The 12,352-nt window shown below is 58.2% G+C and overlaps 1 protein-coding gene and 1 non-coding gene across 2 annotated transcripts; one reads left to right on the forward strand and one right to left on the reverse strand.

The window, feature by feature from the left end:
- The first annotated feature begins 1,150 nt into the window (after nucleotides 1-1,150).
- On the forward strand, nucleotides 1,151-1,243 carry TRNAI-UAU (transfer RNA isoleucine (anticodon UAU)). Its single transcript is given in 2 exon segments — nucleotides 1,151-1,188; nucleotides 1,208-1,243. It is a non-coding gene; the product is annotated as a tRNA-Ile (tRNA).
- Nucleotides 1,244-4,346: 3,103 nt separating this feature from the next.
- ZFP36 (ZFP36 ring finger protein) lies at nucleotides 4,347-6,957 on the reverse strand. The gene is made up of 2 exons (XM_007996764.3): nucleotides 6,832-6,957; nucleotides 4,347-6,022 (listed from the first exon to the last, which is right to left on the reverse strand). The coding sequence occupies exons 1-2, from the start codon at nucleotides 6,871-6,873 to the stop codon at nucleotides 5,066-5,068; spliced, it is 999 nt and encodes a 332-aa protein (XP_007994955.2). The 5' UTR covers nucleotides 6,874-6,957; the 3' UTR covers nucleotides 4,347-5,065.
- Between the last annotated feature and the right edge of the window lie 5,395 nt (nucleotides 6,958-12,352).

The raw sequence follows: 12,352 nt of genomic DNA on the forward strand, positions 1-12,352 counted from the left end.
CTCCCGGGGAGCCTCAAGCCCCGGCCCGAGGCCGCCCGGCTCCTGCGCGACCCCGACGCGGTCCCCGGGGAAGTGCGGAGCCCAGACTCAGGGGCGTGAACTTCGGGCTCTCAGGCTCCAGGAATAGAATCTGGGGTCTCTCGGAGACTGGGGTCCCGCAGTCGGAATTTATCGGTGTTCTAAGTAGGGGATGCTAGGAGCCTCGACTCTGGAGCCTCAGATGGGGGCGCTGGGGACCCACATTCCTGAGTCTTCTAGGTAGGGCCGTGGGTGGGGGGTGGATTTCTGAGTTCCCCTAATTCCAGGGGCAGGAATGAAACTCCCTCCAGGTAGGAGCACAGGGGGGTCCCAAAGTCCTGGGTCCCCTTGAAGTGATGGACGCTGCAGCTCAAAACTCGTTGGGGCGCTTAGAAGTCCAGATCTCAAGTTCCTCCAACGCGGGGCCTTGGGATCGGAGCCCTGGAGGGAGTCTGCGGTCCTGGATCCTAAGTTCTCGAAACCGGGAATACGGGGCGCTCGGCCTCCAGGGTCCCCCGGGGTGACGTCCGGGCTCCCGGCTCCTCCAGGAGGGGGCGCTGCGCACCTGGATGGCTCAAGTCCTGCAGCCTGAGCGCCGGGGCCTGGACCTCGGGGTCTCTCAGGATGCGGTGCAGAAATTCCGGACGCCCGGGTCCGAGCCTCTGGACCCCTCGGGCTCCCGGCTGGGTGACACGGGGCTCGTGTGACGGCGGCGGCGCCACATCTGGGGCGGGAGAGTCCAGTCCCAGCTGTGAGGCGGGGGGCGGTCGCCCGGGGTTTCCCCTCCCCCGCTGTCGCCGGGGCTTACATCCTGTTCCCGCCTGTGGGGGGGAGGGGCTGCCTTCCGGCCGGCCCGCCAGCGAAGGGTTAAGACCCCACCCCTGATTTTGAATATTCATGAGGAGGCGCGTCCTTCTGGTAGGCGACACCCCTACATTCCAAACGCCTCGCTGACTTTTCCCTTTTACAGCAAGGGCCGTGAGGCGTGAGAATCAGGAACTGGCCATGCACTGTCTCCTATTGGTCAATCCAAAGTTTTTAATTTGCATGTGTAATACAGGGCGGGGCCCTCCGGTGAGGTCACGTGGCTACGAACCACTGAAGAAGTCCCCGGCGGAGGGGTGCGGCCGGAGCTCCAGTGGCGCAATCGGTTAGCGCGCGGTACTTATATAACAGTGCGAGCGGAGCAATGCCGAGGTTGTGAGTTCGATCCTCACCTGGAGCACTTTTAATATTTTTCTCATCAGTTCTTTTTTTATTTTATTTTTATTATTATTATTTTTTTAGACGTAGTTTCACTCTTGTTTGCCCAGGCTGGAGTGCAATGGCACGATCACGGCTCACCGCAACCTCCTCCTCCCAGGTTCAATCGATTCTCCTGCCTCAGCTTCCCTATTAGCTGGGATTATAGGCATGTGCCACCACACCCGGCCAATTTTGTATTTTTAGTAGAGATGGGGTTTCTCCATGTTGGTCAGGCTGGTCTCGAACTCCTGACCTCAGGTGATCCACCCGCCTCCGCCTCCCAAAGTGCTGGGATTACAGGCGTGAGCCACCGCGCCTGATTTCTCATCAGTTTTTATAAACTTATACATCTTATAAACCAACCAAAACATCTACATCACTTAGATGAATGAACGTTTCTATCTTTTGAATTATTGGGCTCAAAAGACTCCTAGGGCTTTGGCGACGGTCCTTTGGGTGTTCTGTATTGTAGAAAGGTGCCGTTTCCGTCTCAGCCACCAGGTGGGGGTATCGTCTCTTATTAGATGCTCTGGGCATGGACTTGAGTGCAAATAGTTTGACTTTTGTAGAGATGTGTGTCCTGGGCAAACTGTATATGACTGCCTCCTCCGTATTTCTCTCTCTTTTTAATGCCTCTTTTACAGATGAACATATTTATCTGTCTTGGAGTTTTCAACCTCTGTTGAAAAGGAAAACTATGTTTCCTTTCCGTTTTTGAGTCGACTTGTTTTTTTTAACATGTATTGAACATTCACTATGCGCCTGGCTTCCTTTAGCTGTGTGTAATACGGCAGTAAACAAGTAGTCCCTGCCCCTGAGGACGTGACATTCTAGTGGGGAGGCAGATTGCTGTCAACATAAGAATTAAGTACATTTTAATGTTAGGTGGTGATGATAATGTCATGGAAAAAGTCGAGCAAGGCAGGGAGGATGGGGTAGTTGGAGGTGGGGTGTGGATTGCAACAGCAGTGGTCAGGGAGGATCTCAGAGAAGGCAACTTTTGAGCAGAGACCTGAAGGAGGGGAGTGAGCCATGGGGACACCTGGGGAGTGTTCAGGCAGAGGGAACAGCTAGTGCAAAGCTCCTATGGATGAAGCAGACCAGACTTGGCAGAGCAGCTAGGAGGCCAGTATGGCTGGAGCGGAGTGACCAAGGGGGAGGGGTAAGCGATGGGCGCGACTGTGTGGGCTGTGGGGAGGACTTAGGACTTTAACTTGTATGTGATCTGACTCAGGTCTCATAACAGGCTTTGTTTGGTTGTCTCGTGGGGGAGTGGGGAAAGGAGAGACTGAAGGCACCGGCTAGAGCAGAGACTGGGGCAGGGGCTGCTATGAAGATGCAAATGGGAGACGATGTTGGCTAGGACCGGGGTGGGGGTCATGTGGGGGCAGGTGGATTGTGGATCTATTTTGCAGGTGGATCCGACAGGATCGCTGCTGGCCTGGGGTGTGGGTTTGAGAGCAAAGTGTCAAGGGATACTCCTGGGTGTCTGGCTTAAGCCCTGGCAGATGGTGGGAGGTGCCATTTTCTTACATGAGGGATTCTTTGAGGAAGGGGCAGAGAATCTGATCTGGCTAAAGGAAGGACCAGGGATGTTGTTCTTTCAGTCTCCAAGGCTCTGTTTCAGCAAATGTCTCTTCACTGCTTGCTCTTGGTCTCTGCCCCTCCGCTGCCTTTGCATCTCAGGGGTTCTGACTCCCTCTCGCCTGACCCTCTTCTACTTATCAGGGCCTGAGCCCTTTCCCATAAAGGAGGCAGTTTCCTGGAAGAGGAGACCGAAGGTCAGTGAGCAAGGGAGAGGGCCAAGGAGGCCTGAGAGCTGGAGGGAGGCTTGAGGAGGGTAGAAAGAAGGGAGAGGAGGGAAAGAGAGGGAGAGAGAAGAGGAGGAGTAAGTCTTGGGGGAAGAGGGGAAGAGGACAATGGGGAGTGGGAGGGCAAGGAAAGGGTGGAGAGGGAAGGAAGGACGGAAAAAGAGAGAGAAGGGAGTCGGGAAGGAGGAGAAAGGGGGTAAGAGACGGCAGGATAGGGAGGCTGAAAGTCGGGGGAGAGGAATAATGAGGGAGGGGACAAATTGGAGGGGGGAGAGAAGAACAGAAGGCAAAGGGCGTAGGGCGGGGCAGCAGGGTGCAGAAGAGGAAGTGAAAAGGAGGAGGAAGGGTGAGGGTAGGAAAAGGAGAAAAGAGGGAAGTGGGAGGGAAGAGGAGGGAGAGCGGGGCAAGGAGAAAGAAGAGGGGTCGCGGGGGGCGAAGGCTGGGCGGCAGGGCCGAGCCGCAGGCGCTGACGCAGGGCGGCTTCCGGGCGCGGGGCCCCGGGGCTGGTCCTGACGCCGCTGGCCTTGTATGGTCTGAAGACGCGGTTCCCCCGGGGCCCCTCCTAGACGCGCGGCCCCTACCCACACGCCCTGGCCTCGCGGGGCCGACCCTGGTTGGTGTCCGAGGCCTCGGGCTTCCAAGGTTCGGAAATGCCAAGACCCAGTAATTCCCGGGCTCCAGGGTCCCGGTGGCCAGAAATCTGCCACTCCGAGCCACCAGGGGTCTAGAGTCTAAAGCGCTAGGGGACACAATCTGAGACTCCCAAATGTTGAGAGCCTACACTCTTGAGACCCTAAAACCCGCTTCCCCAACATCCAGAAGGTGTCGAAGCCCCCCCGGAACCCCTAGTCCCGAAACGGGTTCCGCTACCCCAGGCTGCCCCGCCCCGCGCCCGCCCCCGCCCCCGCTCGCTCTGGGCGCGCGCCCCGGCACATTCCGTCCTCCCCACCCGGCTCCTCCCGCCTCCCGCGGCCCCGTGGGGACGGAAACATTCAGTCCCCGCCCGCGCCCGCCCGAGAGCTGGGTCAAGGAGCCCGGCAGGACGGGAGCGCAGCGCCCCCGACGCCCGGGAACTGGCTCCCCCGGTTCCCATCTGGTGACCTCACCTGGTCCCACCCTTTCAGGTGAACTGCCAGGCCCGGTGACGTCACTTCCTGCCAGGTAAGCGCCGCTGGGCTCGGAGAAGCAGAGTTGACTGCACCCAGCTTCCAAAAAGTCACCCTCTCCCTCCCCATTCCTGTCTCTAGACCGCGAAGAAGCCAGGATCCCAGCTTACACTCAGATTGTTTATTTAAAAATGCCCCAAAACACAAAAATAGACTTTTAAGGTAACAATATATATTACTAAATATATTATAGTCTACTTATAATAATTATACCGTCGTTTCCAATATTACAAAAAAAGAGAAAGAAAAATACAAGGGAAGCAGACGACCCAATATATAAATACTATAAAATCATATTAGAATAAATAAAGTCGTCATAAATAAAGGGTCCATTGATTGATGGGTGGGGTTTGGCAACGGCTTTGGCTACTTGCTTTTGGAGGGTAATTTGAGCACCAGGATTCCCCCTCAGGAGAGGTTCCAGTTACCAGGAGACACTGGAACCTCAGGTCTATAAACACTGGAGGGGCAGTGAAGGCCTATTATTCACAGCACGTAAGATTCTATGAGACAGATTTGGGCAGGGAAGAGGTGGGGAGAGGGCTCACTGCCTCCCTTAAATATGCTACATTTTTTTTTTTTTTTGTCAAAAACCTTAGAAGACACTCCATCCCCCACCACCATGAATACTGAGCTTGCACACTTGGGGACCTGCCCCAGTGTGAGGTCAGGGGAGTGGGTTAATGCATTCTGGAAAAGGGGGTTACTTGATTACTTGATTACTGTCCCTCAAGTCCCCATAGCCCTGGGGTCCATGCAGAGACCACAGTGCAACAGACGTGACTCCCCGCTGAGATCCAGCTGATCTGACCGGGCAGTCACTTGTCACTCAGACACAGAGATGCGATTGAAGATGGGGAGTCGCCGGGGGGCTGCCGTGGGCTGGGGTGGTGCAAAAACCCCCGCCTCGAAGACAGGAGAGTCAGAGCCCCCCAGGCTGCTGCCGCTGCTGGCATATTCATCAGGGTCGGATCCCAGGGACTGTACAGAGGGGGTCCGAACCAGGCCACCCAAGGGCCCCCAGACGCTGACAGGAGTGGCCCTTCGGCAGGAGGGGCAACAGAGTGGGCTGGGGTCTCTTCGAGCTACGGGGGTACCAGGGGCAGCAGAGAAGGCAGAGGGTGACAGTGGAAGGTCCCCAGGTGGTGGCGGGGAGCTGGAGGGCGAGAAGGAGCTGGAGGACAGGGAAGGGCCAACCAGGCCTGGTGGTGGTGGTGAGGTCCGGCGGCCAGAGGGCAGGCCGGAGAAGCTGATGCTCTGGCGAAGCACAGGAGGGTGGCCCGGGGCCGCCAGGTCTTCGCTGGGGTTGTGGATGAAGTGGCAGCGAGAGCCATAGGGGCAGCGGCCCTGGAGGTAGAACTTGTGGCAGAGTTCTGTCTTGTACTTGGGGTGGCGATTGGCCTGGCGCAGCTCGCCCAGGCCATGGGCAAACTGGCACTTGGCCCCGTAGCGGCAGCGTCCACTCTCTGAGAAGGTCCGACATAGCTCAGTCTTGTAGCGCGAGGGGGTGGTGGAGGTCGCAGTGGGCGAAGTGGGTGAGGGTGACAGCTCGGGGCCCAGGCGGGGAGCCAGAGGTGCGAAGCCAGGGGGTGGGGGCACCCAGCCACAGCTGCGGCCTTCCACCAGGCTGGTGGAGCGGCCAGGCAGGCGGGAGGTGACCCCAGACGGGCTGGAGTCGGAGGGGCTCAGGCTCCAGAGTCCCGAGGAGCCCCAGCCTGGGCTGGACTCAGTCCCTCCATGGTCGGATGGCACCGGCACGTCAGGGCTCAGCGACAGGAGGCTCTGCGGAAATGGGTCGGTTAAGGTACCTGAAAATGCAGGGCGACGCCCCACCCCAGCTGCAGGGAACTAGAGCTTGCCAGGCCGGTTTGTGGGCTCCTGGCCTGAACCCCACCCCCCTGCAAAAACCCCTGGGTTCCGGATGCCAGGAACCCAGATTTGGAGGTTCTGAGTTTACCCACGACCGAGGCCTTATCCCGAGGGACCCAGGAATCCCGGCTTTCCCGGCTGGACCAAGAGGGGGCCCCGAAGTCAGGGCACACCACTTTTTCCCAATTTTGGGTCTCTTGCCCTCCCCAGATATAACCCACGCGTCAGGATCTCCAGTTTCACAACTGGAGGAACCGGGCAAAGTTGACCCAGGAGTCCGGATGGCTTCGGTTTTAGGGTTCTCAGAGAACTACGGTCAGGGACTGGAGACACAGAAGTCGGATCCCCCCCACCCTGAGACTTCAGCCCCAGAGACGCCTCCGCGCAAAACCACGCCTTCAGCAACGACTAGGGGTGAGCCAGGTGTGGGGGCCACTTCCGCCTCCAGGCAGCCTAGGTCTGAGAAAAGTTCTCCGACTTTCCACTCGCACGGGCCGCCCCACCCATGTTTGCGCCAAGAGCCGGGAGTCGTGGGCTCCATTTTCACCTCCAAATCACCAAGCTGGTCTGAGCGGGAGGCAGGGGCCCCAGGCTGGAGGGCGCGGCGCTAGGGAGCCCCAGTTGGAGAAAAGAGGCAAGCGTCCCGGGATGGAGTTTGCGGCGCTAGAGAGCTGGGGAGTCAAGTGTGCAGGTACCGGGGGTGCCGTGCGGCGGGGACTCACCTCGTAGATGGCAGTGAGATCCATGGTGTAGCGGTTGGCCATTAGAGGGGAGTCGGCCGAGAGTCGGAGCGCTGAAGTCAGGCTGAGGCTGGCAGGGAGAGCCGGTTACTTAAACAGCAAGCACGGGGCGGGGCCTGGGCCAGGGGCGGGGCAGGAGGGGCGCTTCCCGGACGCGCGCCCCCGGCGCAGCCCGGCGGGCCCTGGACTGGTTCCCTTCCGCCCGGCCCTGGGCCAGGACGCGCCTGAGCTTGGCCGGTGGACAGCCGCGACCGGGCGGGGAGTGCGTGGGGAAAGGGTGGGGGTCGGGGTGGGGGTGCGGATCGGGGGGGCGCCTGCCCAGTTTTCAAAGCTGGAGACTGAGGCGTGTAGAAGGAAACTGGGGCGGAGGTGGGGGCAGGGCTTCAGGGGCAATTGACAAGGGCAGAGGCCCGATGGGGGTGCGCGTGCGACACGGACGGGGGCGGGGAGAGACACGCAGAGGGGTACAGACAGACAGGGAGAGAGGCAGAGAGAAAAACAGAGAGAGACACACACACACCGAGACACACATACAGGAAGAGATAGGGTGAGGAGGGGAGGGACGGTGGGGAGACAGAGACAGTCCCAGAGACAGATTCAGAGGGAGAAGAGGGTTGGGAGGATCACAAAAATAAACAGAAAGGGGCTGAGCGCAAGTGGTTTACGCCTGTGATCCCAGCACTTTTTGTGTTTTTCTTTCTTTCTTTCTTTTCTTCATTATTTTTTTTGAGAGACGGGGTTTCCCTATGTTGCCCAGGGTGATCTTCGCCTCCGGGACTGAAGGGATCCTCCCACCTCGGCCTCCCAAAGAGCTGGAATTACAGGTGCGAACCACCAAGCCCGGCCAATCCCAGTACTTTGAGAGGGTGAGGCAGGTGGAGTACCTGAGATCAGGAGTTCAAGATCAGCCTGGGCAACAGTGAGCTCGCATCTCTACAAAAAATACTATTTAAAAAAATTAAAAAGAAAAACTGGACAAAAAGGAGAAAGACTATGAGAAACAAGCACTTACAGAAAGAAATCTGCCGAGCAAAGTGCCAAGAAAGAGCCGGCAGGCCTTGGAGGGGAATTCTCTGAGAACTGCCTGCCTTGTGTTGTCTCACTCCTAAACAGCCCAGACAGATGAGACCTGGACTGCTCTCCCTCTCCCCACTTGCTGGGGTTGGGTGGGTGAGTGAGTGGGTTGGGGTCCAGGATACCTAGCAAGGCTGAAAAGGGGCCTCCTTTCCCAAGTCACAGGGTGGCTCTAGCCCCTCATCCTCAGGCAGATGATCTCTTCTAGGCTGAGCTCTAAATGCTTTACACACATTAATCCTAACGCCAGGTGGTATGCCTATTTAAGGCAAGAGGAAACCAAAGTGAAGTTACTCTCCTGCCCGGCTCACACCTGTAGCCCTAGCACTTTAGGCACCCAAGGCGGGCGGATCACTAGAGCTCAGGAGTTGGAGACCAGTCTGGGCAACATGGTGAATCCCCGTTTCTACCAAAAATACAAAAATTAGCTGGGTGCGGTGTCACACACCTGTGGTCCCGCTACTGGGAGGCGGGGAGGGAGCAGGCTGTGGTGGGAGAGTCGCTTGAACCCAGGAGGTAGAGGTTGCATGAGCTAAGATCCCACCACTGCACTCCAGCCTGGGCCACAGAGTGAGACTCCCTCTCAAGGGGGTAAAAAAGGTTACTCTTCTAGTTCGAGCTAGCAAACGGCAGAGGCCTCCTACCAGGGCCTGAAATTATGTTGAGGTTTGCCCTCTAAGAAAACTCAAGATTGGCAAGGTGGAGGTCTTTCACTATAATGGATGGTTGCATTGATTGAAAGCTGTTTTAAGCTTTCAAAAAGAAAAAAAAAAAAGGGTCATCCTCAGTTGATGGCTGGATGGGCCTCTTTTAGTGTATAGTGGGGTGTGCTTTCAGACTACATTTTCCTTTTTTTTTTTTTAAATTTTGAGACGGAGTGTCGCTCTGTCGCCCAGGCTGGAGTGCAGTGGGGAGATCTCGGCTCACTGCAAGCTCCGCCTCCCGGGTTCCCGCCATTCTCCTGCCTCAGCCTCCCAAGTAGCTGGGACTACAGGCGCCCGCCACCATGCCTGGCTAATTTTTTGTATTTTTAGTAGAGACAGGATTTCACCGTGTTAGCCAGGATGGTCTCGATTTCCTGACCTCGTGATCCACCCGCCTTGGCCTCCCAAAGTGCTGGGATTACAGGTGTGAGCCACCGCGCCCTGCCCAGACTACATTTTCAAGGATCATTCCCCACACTGGCACATCTTTTGTTATCAAAGGGTTGCCCTAAGTGAAAACCCTCTTAAGATCTGGAAAGACAATCTATTTTTTTAAGGGGTGTTGGAGAGCTGGCTGCCCTGAGTGAAAATGCGGGGGTAGAAATCATTGCCACAGTGCTCAGTTATAATGGTGGAAAGTTCATTCTTGCAGGCTGCGGGCTTGTATTAAGGTGGGGAGATTCTGCCAGGCTCCACGTCGACCTGCTTCGTCTGAGAGCGGCGGGGGGGGAATCCCTGGTGCGGCGCTTGCTGAGGGGCCTTCCTGGGCCGGTCTCGTGAGCTGGGCGGGCCGCGGGCGGCTCTGGCACGGTTGTGGCCTCCTGCTCGCCTGTGACTCACTCGCAAGGGGCGGGGGAGTGGGGGCTTCCTGTAAGCCGTGACGAGGAGGTTCAGCCCGGACACTCGGGTTCCTCTCCTGTAACCAGGGCTCCCGTCTCCTGTAAACAGAGCCCCGAGGATAACGGGGAAAAAGGGGGGAGGAGGGGGACCTGGGACCCGCCTCTCGGCCAAGCTCCAAATCCTTATACACCTTATAGGACTGAGGCGGGGAAAGGGGAGTGGGGGGCACACTTGGGTCTGCGGAGCCCGGCTCAGCTCGGGCTGCGATCGATCCTGGAGGAGGGATTCCAGTTTCTACTCCCTGGATAGTGGGAGCATTTCCCATCCCTGAGTCAGCCTGTCCCCCTCCTCTCTCCATCTGCTGAGTCATCGACCCGAGTCAGGACTTTTGGGATAGGGCCATTCTCAAAGGAGGGGGATGCTTTGCTCGCAGAAGGACTGGTCCTACACCTCCCCAAACCCACAGACCTGGGGACCCAGGAGACCAAGGCCTCAGTCCCTCCTCCCTCGCAGTAACCCAGGGGCCTGAATCCCCAGCCCCTCCTCCCTCAGACTCAAGAGTCCAGGCCCCCAGCCCCTCCTCCTTCGGATCCAGGGGTCCAGGCCCCTGACCCCTCCTCCCTCAGACCCAGGGATCCAGGCCGCCAGTCCCTCCTCCCTCAGATCCTCAGGCCCCCCTGAGACCCCAGCCCCTTCTCCCTCAGACCCAGGGGTCCAGGCCCCCAGCTCCTTCTCTCTCAGATCCAGCGGTCCAGGCCCCTAACCCCTCCTCCCTCAGACTCGGGAGACCCCCAGCCCGTCCGCCCTCAGATCCAGGAGACCAGGCCCTCAGCCCTCCCCCCAGGTCTCGGGCGTCCCAGGCCAGGAGGAAGTTCATGGCAGGACTCCTCCCTGCTCCCCACGTAGCCAGCGGGAAAATCCGCGGCCCCAGCGGCGGCCGGGAATCCCCTCTGGAATGACGGTGGGGAAGGGGATGGCCGGGGTCCCCCGCGGGGCGCTGGGGCCAGTCCTGGGCGGGCGAGAAGAGAAGGAAAGGGGCGGAAACCAGAGAGGCTAAAAATACAGCCAACACTTCCTGCCTAGGGGGAGGGGAGCGGAGAGCAGAGTTTCCAGAAAAACAAGCGGGGACGGGAAACGCGGGGGTGTGAGAGCCGGCCGAGTGCGCGGGCGAGCTGGGGACCGTGTACCCGCGGCACGTGTGCCCGCGCCGTGTGTGCGTCTGGCGTGATTGCCTGGGCCTGATTGGGCGTGGCCAAGGGCGGGGCTGGCCAAGTGTACCCCGGCCTGCGACTGCGTGGGCGGCGGGCCGGGCTAGCCGGCATGTGTACCCCGTTGTGTGAACAGTGTGTGTGCTTGCGGGTGCAAAGGTGTGCCTTGGCATCTGGGGGTGCGAGATCCGGTGTGCCTGGGTACGCAGTGTGGGACGGCGAGGGGCACAGGTGTGCCCAGTTTCCTGTGAGAAGGCTGTGTGCATACAATCCCGCATGACTTGGCTGTGTGAATCAATGTGTGAAACCGCCTGTGTGATCGACTGTACCTTGTGTGCTTTGGCCATCTCTGGGTGTGGGGTGGATGCTCTGTTGTAACTGTACAGCAATTTGTCTTTGAGGCGGCATTCTTAAGAACATGAGGTTTTCATCCCCACCTGTGTATGTGTGTGTCGCTCTGAGCCACTGTGGGATCTGCAGTGACTAAGTGTGTGTAACTCAGCGCAGGTGCCTGGGTGAGGGAATGACTCTGCCCTCCCGTGTCTGAGGCTCTGTGCACACACAACTTTGTGTGTGTGTGTTGCTTTGAGACAGGGTCTCGCTCTGTTGCCCAGGCTGGAGTGCAGCGGCACAATCTTAGCTCACTGCAGCCTCGACCTCCTGGGCTGAATCGATCCTCCCACTTCAGCCTCCCAGGTAGCTGGGACTACAGGCACGTGCCACCACACCTGGCACACACATTTGAAGCTGTGTGAGCATCCGTGACTCTGCAGCTGTGGCCGTGCGCAAGGCCTTTGTGGCTCAGTGTGTGTAGTCCCCAGGTGTGTGAATAGTGTTCACGTATGTCCACGTCCTTTGTCGTGGGTGTCTGAGACTGCATGTGCAGATCACAGTAGGCCAGCGTCTGAATGCAGTTCCTGTGGCCCGAGTCACAAGGCAGTGAAACCGATGAACTTTGGTTTCTGACGTCTACAGCCCGCGTGATGGGAAGAGTAGCTGGCGAGCTCCCCCACTCCATGTCACCGTTCTTGTGTCGGCCTCCGTGGGCAGAGCAGATGTGCAGACACGAGCACCTGAGAAGCTGGGGCAGGGCTGATGAGGCTGCTTCTGATAGTGCTGGGCTAAGGACAGGGCTGAGTCAGCCTGTGATGGGCAAAGTCTGCGATGGGGTGAGAGATAGCTTATCGGGTTAAGTGGTGGTTAGAGGGTTGTTTGTGTATTCATGTGGCTGGGTCGCTCCCTGAAGGTATCTGTTTGTGGGACTGTCAATGGGATGGGGTCCCTGGGGGCACCATGATTGTAGGATAGTGGGTTAGCTCTGCAGGGGGGCAAGCATGCTGTGTGCTCGAGTCCCCACTGTCTGTTTTGTGGTGGCTGTGCACCTCACATACACCCCCTCCCTGGAGCGTGCAGTGTGCACCAGACTGTGTAATCTCCCTCTGGGTTTAGTTATCTAGCAAAGCCAAGTCCTCACCAAGGCCCTCTGTGACCTGTCTGGATTTCCTCTCCTATCCCTGCTCCCTCATTGTGCCCAAGCCTCCTTTTCATGTGTTCCATAAACCCCAGCACATTCCTGTCGCAGGTCCCTGGCACTTGCAGTTCCCTCTGTCTGGAGCACTCTTGCCTGGATGTGTGGATGTCCCCAAGCTTATTCCCTTTCCTTTGGGGCTGCTCTAA

This window comes from Chlorocebus sabaeus, chromosome 6 (genome assembly GCF_047675955.1).
Source record: "Chlorocebus sabaeus isolate Y175 chromosome 6, mChlSab1.0.hap1, whole genome shotgun sequence".
NCBI lineage: Eukaryota > Metazoa > Chordata > Mammalia > Primates > Cercopithecidae > Chlorocebus > Chlorocebus sabaeus.